The sequence below is a fragment of the Bufo bufo genome, chromosome 2, assembly GCF_905171765.1.
Source record: "Bufo bufo chromosome 2, aBufBuf1.1, whole genome shotgun sequence".
NCBI lineage: Eukaryota > Metazoa > Chordata > Amphibia > Anura > Bufonidae > Bufo > Bufo bufo.
The window spans coordinates 9,169,019-9,179,156 of record NC_053390.1 but is presented as its reverse complement, the minus strand read 5'-3'; the positions used below and the strand labels follow the sequence as shown (position 1 = coordinate 9,179,156).

The window sequence follows — 10,138 nt, the reverse complement described above, 5'->3', positions numbered from 1 at the left end:
TGGCGCAGGAGAACTCCTCTGTGATTGGCCGAATCCAAACCCAGTTTTCAGCGCTAAATCCTGCAGCCAATGAGGAAGCAGATGACCTGGAAAGGCTTGTGAGGACACGCCCCCTTTTCTCCACCAATTGCCGGCCGCCCCCATAGCACCGGTGTATCCCCGAGTGCCCGGCTCTGTGGATCCATCCAGCCGCTCGTCCTTCACTACCTCCTCCTCCTCAGTGTCCAATCACTACTCCCCCCATCCTCAAGTGTCCAATCACTACTCCCCCCATCCTTCTCTCTGGCCGATCACTACTCCCCTCATCCTCCCGATCAGTGGTCTATAATGAGGTAATAATCCGCCTCGGACATGAGGCTTCCATGTATTCACACAATGCGGCAGCTCCGTCCTAGAGAAGGTGGGGGCTCTGAGAAGAGCGGGGGGCGGAGCAGCAGGAGGGGCGGGGCTCACAGCCATCTAATCAGCCGAGCCGGGGGCGGAGCAGCAGGAGGGGCGTGAATCACAGCCATTCATTCAGCTGAGCCGGTGGGCGGGGCAGTAGGCGGGGCTCACATTCATTTATTCAGCTGAGCCCGGGGGGCGGGGCTCACATCCATCCTCAGTGTGGCGCTCCCTGGAGAGAGGCTGTGCGGCCGCTCAGTGCAGGACAGGAGGACGAGGCTCCGCTCCTAGGTGCACATAACGGCTGAGGGGTCCAGAGCTCTGCTATTGGCTGGGAGAGCTCAGCATCTCGTCGCTCATTGGCTCCTTTGAATTTCCCGCCGGCTGATTTACAGGTGAAGCCGGTCATGTGACCTGTATCAGCACCGCTCATTGGCGGGACGGATTAACCCCTCAGTCTCCGGGGACAGAAGCGGTGGAGAACACCCGGGGCTCGGGATTTACACCGATCGCTGGGGGCTTTCTGTATTGTAGACCTCCGGCTGTACTGAGCACAGGGCGCCGCTGATCTCCTGATGTGCGGGCGGTGTTAACCCCTCAATGGCGGAGCGCAGAAGGAATTGTAGCTTCTCCCCGGGAAGATGTCGGCGGCTCTGAGAAGAGCCTTTGTGCTGTGAGGACGGAGGCGGCAGCATTAACCCCCGAAGCCGTAGAGAGTGCGGCCCTGGCGCTTGAGCGCGTAGACCACGTCCATGGCGGTGACGGTCTTCCTCTTGGCGTGCTCGGTGTAGGTGACGGCGTCCCGGATGACGTTCTCCAGGAAGACCTTCAGCACCCCGCGAGTCTCCTCATAGATGAGGCCGGAGATGCGCTTGACGCCTCCCCTGCGAGCTAGGCGGCGGATGGCAGGCTTGGTGATGCCCTGGATGTTATCACGGAGCACCTTCCTGTGCCGCTTGGCGCCGCCTTTCCCGAGCCCTTTCCCTCCTTTACCGCGACCAGACATCTTCTAGGTGTGAGGAGCAGAGAGCAGTGACTGCTCAGCCCAGAGCCCTCCTTTATATGGAGCATGGGCGGACCTGAAAGAGAACTGCACGGAGAGGCGGCCTTTCTGGGGGCGGGGCTGTTCCTGAACTCCAGGCCCCGCCCTCCAGCTCTGATTGGCTGAGCTCAGAAGTGCTGGTGGTTTTCATTTTCCAGCCTCCATGTTACCAGCCTGTTAATTACATCATATCCTTCGCATTAAAATAAAGTCTCTATATTATATTATCAACCTCAACATTATATTACAGCCTCCATACTACCAGCCTCCACATTCTATTACAGCCTCTGCATTACATTATAGCCTCCATATTACATTACAGCCTCCATATTACATTATCTTCCTCCACATTATATTACAGCCTCCATATTACCAGCCATTACATTACAGCCTCCATACTACCAGCCTCCATATTATATTACAGCTTCCACAATATATTACAGCCTCCATATTATATTATCAACCTCAACATTATATTAAAGCCTCCACATTACATTATATTCTCCACATTACATCACAGCCTCTATATTATCATCCTCAATCTTATATTACAGCCTCTCATATTTACAGTATCTACATTATACTACAGCCTCCATATTAATGGCCTCCACATTACATCACAGCCTCCATAATATATTATCAACCTCAACAACATATTACAGCCTCTACATTACATTATAGCCTCCACATTATATTACAGCCTAAAAATTACCAGCCTCCATGTTACATAACCGGCATCAACATTATATTACAGACTCCATATTACCGTCCTCTACATTACATCGCATCATAAACATTACATTACAGCCTCCATACTAACAGCCTCCACATTATATTACAGCCTAAAAATTACCAGCCTCCATGTTACATTACCGGCATCAACATTATATTACAGACTCCATATTACCGTCCTCTACATTACATCGCATCATAAACATTACATTACAGCCTCCATACTAACAGCCTCCATATTATATTACAGCCTTCATATTACCAGCCTCTGCATTACATTACAGCCCTCAAATTATATTACCAGCCTCCATATTATATTATCAACCTCAACAACATATTACAGCCTCTACATTAGATTATAGCCTCTGTATTACCGGCCTCTACATCACATCTACATCACAGCTTAAACATTATGTTACAGCCTCCATATTTACAGCCTCCACATTAATTGACAACCTCCATATTAATAGCCTGTAAATTACATTATATCCTCTGCATTATATTAACGCCTCTATATTATATTATTACCCTTAACATTAAATTACAGCCTCCTTATTTACAGCCTCCACATTACATTATAGCCTCCACATGATATTACAGACTTCATACTATATTACAGCCTCCACATAATATTACAGCGTACATATTACCAGCCTCCAAATGATATTACAGCATTCTTCTTACAGACTCCACATTATATTACAGCCTCCATATTACCAGGCTCCACATTATATTACAGCGTTCTTATTACCAGGCTCCACATTATATTACAGCCTCCACATTATATTACAACCTCCACATTACAGCCTCTATATTATATTACTGCTTCCACATTATATTACAGCCTCCAAATTACATTACAGCCTCCACATTACATTATAGCCTCCATATTATATTACAGCCTGCACGTTATATTACAGCCTCCACATTACATTACGGCCTCCATATTATATTACAGCTTCCACATTATATTACAGCCTCCATATTACCAGGCTCCACATTATATTACAGCCTCCACATTACATTACAGCCTCCATATTATATTAAAGCCTCCACATTACATTATAGCCTCCATATTATGTTACAGCCTCCATATTACATTATAGCCTTCATATTATTTTATAGCCTCCACATTATATTACAGCCTCCACTTTACATTATAGCCTCCATATTATATTACAGCTTCCACATTATATTACAGCCTCCATATTACCAGGCTCCACATTATATTACAGCCTCCATATTACCAGGCTCCACATTATATTACAGCCTCCTTATTACCAGGCTCCACATTATATTACAGCCTCCACATTACATTATAGCCTCCATATTATATTACAGCCTCCACATTACATTATAGCCTTCATATTATTTTATAGCCTCCATATTATATTACAGCTTCCACATTATATTACAGCCTCCATATTACCAGGCTCCATATTACCAGGCTCCACATTTTATTACAGCCTCCATACTACCAGGCTCCACATTGTATTACAACCTTCATATTATATTACAGCTTCCACATTATATTACAGCCTCCATATTACTAGGCTCCATATTACATTACAGCCTCTATATTACCAGGCTTCACATTATATCACAGCCTTCATATTACCAGGCTCCACATTATATTACAGCCTCCATATTTCCAGGCTCCACATTATATTACAGCCTCCACATTAAATTACAACCTCCATATTACCATTCTCCACATGATTTTACAGCCTCCACATTATATTACAGCCTTCACATTATATTACAGCCTCCACATTATATTACAGCCTCCATATTATATTTAACCCTTCACATTACATTATAGCATCCATATTATATTACAGCCTCCACATCACATTACAGCCTCCATATTACCAGTCTCCACATGATATTACAGCCTCCACATTATATTACAGCCTACAGATTTCAGCCTTCACACTATAGTACAGCCTCTATATTACCAGGCGGTCCTCATTAAGGTCTTACTGGGGGGGCTGTTGTGTACTATACTATACTGTGCTGTACTATGCTGTGCTGTACTATACTGTATTATAATAACCTGTACTATAATATACTGTACTATAATATGCTGTACTGTGCTGTACTATACCGTACTATACTATACTGTACTATAATATACTGTACTATACTATGCTGTGCTGTACTATACTGTGCTGTACTATGCTGTACTATACTGTGCTATTACTGTACTATACTATGCTGTACTATACTATACTGTGTTGTACTATACTGTACTATACTATACTGTACTATGCTGTGCTGTACTATACTGTACTATAATATATTGTACTATAATATACTGTACTATACTGTACTATACTATACTGTGCTGTACTATGCTGTGCTGTACTATACTGTACTATAATATATTGTACTATGCTGTATAATACTGTACTATAATATATTGTACTGTACTATACTATGCTGTGCTATACTGTACTATAATATACTGTACTATACTATGCTGTGCTGTAATATACTGTGCTGTACTATACCATGCTGTACTATACTGTGTTGTACAATACTGTACTATACTATGCTGTGCTGTACTATACTGTGCTGTACTATACTGAACTGTACTATAATATACTGTAATATAATATACTATAATATACTGTACTATGCTGTGCTGTACTATAATATATTGTACTGTACTATACTGTGCTGTATTATAATATACTGTACTATGCTGTGCTGTACTATGCTATACTATTCTGTGCTGTACTATAATATACTGTACTATACTGTGCTGTACTATACTGTACCATACTGAGCTGTACTATACTTAACTATACTATTCTGTAACATACTATACTATAATATACTGTACTATAATATACTGTGCTGTACTATACTGTACTATACTGTGCTGTACTATACTGTGCTATGCTGTACTATAATATACTGTACTATACTATGCTGAACTATAATGTGTTGTACTATACTGTACTATACTATAATGTGCTGTACTATACTGTACTGTACTATACTGTAGTATATTATGCTGTACTATACTGTACTATAATATACTGTACTATACTGTGCTGTACTATACTGTACTATACTGTGCTGTACTATACTATAATATACTGTGCTGTAATATACTGTACTATACTATGCTGTACTATAATATTCTGTACTCTACTGTACTATACTGTGCTGTATTATACTGTACTATAATATACTGTACTATAATATACTGTACTCTACTGTGCTGTACTATACTGAGCCGTACTATAATATACTGTACTATATTATGCTGTACTATAATATATTGTACTGTACTATGCTATGCTGTACTATAATGTACTGTACAATACTGTGCTGTACTATAATATACTGTACTATACAATACTGTGTTGTACTATTATATACTCTACTATACTGTGCTGTACTATTATATACTGTACTATACTATAATATAATATACTGTACTATACTATGCTGTATAATACTGTACTATAATATATTGTACTGTACTATAATATACTGTACTATACTGTGCTGTACTATACTGTACTATAATATACTGGACTCTACTGTGCTGTACTATAATATACTGTGCTATACTGTACTGTGTTGTAGTATACTGTACTATACTATGCTGTACTATACTATAATATACTGTGCTGTACTATATTGTACAGTACTATAATATACTGTGCTATACTATACTGTACAATACTGTACTATACTATGCTGTACTATAATATACTGTGCTATACAATACTGTACTATAATATAATGTACTGTACTATACTATGCAGTACTATAATATACTGTACTATAATTTACAATACTGTGCTGTAGTATACTGTGCTATATTATACTGTGCTATACTATACTGTGCTGTACTGTAATATACTGTACTATACTGAACTATAATATACTGTGCTATAGTATGCTGTACTATAATATACTGTGTTGTACTATACTGTATTATTCTGTACTATAATATACTGTACTATACTATGCTGTACTACACTGTACTATACTATAGTTTACTGTATTATACTGTGCTGTACTATACTATACTGTGCTGTACTATAATATACTGTGCTATACTGTACTATAATATACTGTACTATACTGTAGTATAATATACTCTACTATACTATGATATACTGTACTATAATATACTGTACTATACCATACTGTGCTGTACTATACAGTGTTGTACTGTACAATACTGTTCTATACTATACTATACTATACAGTGCTGTACTATACTATAATATACTGTACTATACAATACTGTCCTGTACTATACTATACCGTGCTGTACTATACTATAATATACTATACTGTGCTATACTATAATATACTGTACTATGCTGCACTATAATATACTGTACTATAATATACTGTACTGTACTATAATATACTATACTGTACTATACTATAATATACTATACTGTACTATACTATAATATACTGTACTATACTATGCTGCACTATAATATACTGTACTATACAATACTGTCCTGTACTATACCGTGCTGTACTATACTGTAATAAACTATACTGTGCTATACCATGCTGTACTATACCGTGCTGCACTATACTATAATATACTATACTATGCTGTACTATACTATAATATACTATGCTGTACTATAATATGCTGTACTATACTATATCGTGCTGCACTATACTATACAGTGCTGTACTATACTGTGCTGTAATATACTATAATAAACTATACTGTACTATACTATGCTGCACTATAATATACTGTACTATACCGTGCTGTACTATACTGTAATAAACTATACTGTACTATGCTGCACTATACTATACTGTACTATAATATACTATGCTGTACTATAATATGCTGTACTATACTATACCGTGCTGCACTATACAATACAGTGCTGTAATATACTATAATATACTGTACTATACTATCCTGTACTATAATATACTTTCCTGTACTATACTATAATGTACTATACTATACTGTCCTATACTACACTGTCCTTTACTGTACTATACTATACTGCACTATACTATACTTTGCCGTATTGTACTGAGATTACGGAGGTGCAATGGGGGGGATTATAGGGACAGTTTTCTCTACTTTTCTTACTCCCCAGAATATTTCCGGGGGTCCACACTTCTGGGGGGCGGGGCCATACTCTGCCCCATTGTACCGGCACCCCCACTGCTGCAGCCAGGAGCCCTGACCACCAGACGCATCTCTGCTCCCTGAGAGCCCTGTACACACATGAGGCGGCATCACTGCGGCGGGGAATGTGCGGGGACACGGAGCACTGGAGCCGGCAGGGAGCGGAGGCCGCCGCCTGTGTTACCCTCCCGGCCTCTCCGCGGCTCCAGCTCCTCCCCGCAGCGTCCAAGCAGCTTCCTGCGGCCCCACCTTGTAGGAAAGATCCCTGGGATGGGGACGAGGGCCGGGAAGAGAGGGAACGAGCCCCCGCAGCGGAGCCATCGGGCCGGATCCAGCCGGATGTGCAGAACGGCAGGCAGAGCAGGAGGACTGTGGCGGAGAGGGGCTTGCTCCCGCCTCCTCCGCCACAGACGGCGACACACGGTGAGGGGGATGTCCGGGAGGAGGAAGGCGCGGAGAAGGCGGCCTCTCCTGTCCGGTTCTAGCCGCTAAAGGTCTCTTCTCCCGGGCAGGGAAGCACAAGGGGAGAGCGGAGCTGCAGCCGGGCTGAGAGGGGTGAAGGCGGGGCCTGTGTCCAGTGTCAGCCAATAGACGCGCAGGAGGGCGGAGCTCGGCAGCCAATCACTGCGCAGCGCTGCACATATAAGAGGCGGCCCCGGCTCCGTCATCAGTGTTTTCTCCAGGAGAAGTCTTTGTGTTTCCTTCCCACGTCTCACACGATCATGGCAGAGACCGCGCCAGCAGCCGCCGCTGCTCCTCCTCCCGCCGAAGCGGCCGCCAAGTCCAAGAAGCAGCCGAAGAAATCCGCCGCGGCAGCAGGGGGCGCCAAGAAAAGCAAGAAGCCATCCGGTCCCAGCGTGTCCGAGCTCCTGGTCACAGCCGTGTCCGCCTCCAAGGAGCGCAGCGGGGTGTCTCTGGCCGCCCTGAAGAAGGCTCTGGCTGCCGGAGGATGCGATGTGGAGAAGAACAATAGCCGCATCAAGGTGGCCATCAGGGCTCTGGTCACCAAGGGGACCCTCACCCAGGTGAAGGGCAGCGGCGCCTCCGGCTCCTTCAAGCTCAACAAGAAGCAGCAGGAGACCAAGGACAAGGCGGCGGCCAAGAAACCTGCAGCTACTGCGGCCAAGAAACCCGCTAAATCCCCGAAGAAGCCCAAGAAGGCTCCGGCTAAGAGCCCGAAAAAGACTAAGAAACCAGCCGCGGCCAAGAAAGCAGCCAAGAGCCCCAAGAAGCCGAAGGCTGCCCCCAAGCCCAAGAAGCTGGCCAAGAGTCCGGCTAAGAAGGCGGCCAAACCCAAGGCTGCCAAGAGTCCGGCTAAGAAAGCGGCGGCGGCCAAGAAGTAACCGGCGCCGCCCGCACCTCTCCCCCAAAGGCTCTTCTCAGAGCCACCACCTCCTCCTCAGACGAGCTCCACTCCGCCCTTCTGCCCTCGTTCTCCGCTCACAGCGGGCGGGGGCTCCGGCTCCTCTGCGGGCAGGAATAGGGGGCTGGTTAACCCTGTCAGCGCCGCTCTCTTCAGTCTATCAGGGCCTCGCTGCGCGCCGCCCCCTGCTGGTAGTGATGCCGCCGCTGAGTGTACTGTGCGTGCAGGGGGGTCGTGCGCTCTATCCCTGGACACCAGCGCAGCGATGGAGCCGCTCTTCTCCGCACAGTGAATACGGGACTGTTCTCCCTTCTCCAGTAGGGAGCGGGAGAAGGCGGCCACTGACGGGTTAATACTGAGCAGGCTATGGGGGCGGGGCTATAGAACTAGTTCCTTGGCTTTTGAAATTCCCGCTCAATTACCGTCCGGTTAGAATTCAGCGGCCGTGGACAAGCTCCGCCCTCCGGTTCAGCTGATTGAATGGCTGTGAGCCACGCCCCTTCTGCTGCTCCGCCCCCGGCTCGGCTGATTTGATGGATATGAGCCCCGCCCCTCCTCCTCCCCCTCCCCCCGCTCTTCTCAGAGCCCCCACCTTCTCTAGGACAAAGCTGCCGCATTGTGTGAATACATGGAAGCCTCATGTCCGAGGCGGATTATTACCTCATTATAGACCACTGATCGGGAGGATGAGGGGAGTAGTGATCGGCCAGAGAGAAGGATGGGGGGAGTAGTGATTGGACACTTGAGGATGGGGGGAGTAGTGATCGGCCAGTGAGGATGGGGGGAGTAGTGATTGGACACTGAGGAGGATGAGGGGAGTAGTGATTGGACACTGAGGAGGATGGGGGGAGTAGTGGTTGGACACTGAGGAGGATGGGGGGAGTAGTGATTAGACACTGAGGAGGATGAGGGGAGTAGGGATTGGACACTGAGGAGGATGGGGGGAGTAGTGATTGGACACTGAGGAGGATGAGGGGAGTAGTGATTGGACACTGAGGAGGATGGGGGGAGTAGTGGTTGGACCCTTGAGGAGGATGGGGGGAGTAGTGGTTGGACCCTTGAGGAGGATGGGGGGAGTAGTGATTGGACACTGAGGAGGATGGGGGGAGTAGTGATTGGACACTTGAGGAGGATGGGGGGAGTAGTGATTGGACACTTGAGGAGGATGGGGGGAGTAGTGATTGGACACTTGAGGAGGATGGGGGGAGTAGTGATTGGACCCTTGAGGAGGAGGAGGTAGTGAAGGACGAGCGGCTGGATGGATCCACAGAGCCGGGCACTCGGGGATACACCGGGGCTATGGGGGCGGCCGGCAATTGGTGGAGAAAAGGGGGCGTGTCCTCACAAGCCTTTCCAGGTCATCTGCTTCCTCATTGGCTGCAGGATTTAGCGCTGAAAACTGGGTTTGGATTCGGCCAATCACAGAGGAGTTCTCCTGCGCCATCCGGGTATAAGAAGTGACGGGCGGAGC

General features: G+C 45.5%; 1 protein-coding gene across 1 annotated transcript; it reads left to right on the top strand.

The window, feature by feature from the left end:
- Positions 1–8,026: 8,026 nt before the first annotated feature.
- Positions 8,027–8,647, top strand: LOC120990608 (histone H1B-like). The gene has a single exon (XM_040419528.1). It carries the CDS (start codon positions 8,027–8,029, stop codon positions 8,645–8,647), a length of 621 nt encoding a protein of 206 aa, XP_040275462.1.
- Positions 8,648–10,138: the final 1,491 nt, after the last annotated feature.

What these genes read in the sequence shown, in the direction of transcription:
- LOC120990608 (XM_040419528.1), top strand. Translation starts at nt 8,027, where the DNA reads ATGGCAGAGACCGCGCCAGCAGCCGCCGCTGCTCCTCCTCCCGCCGAA.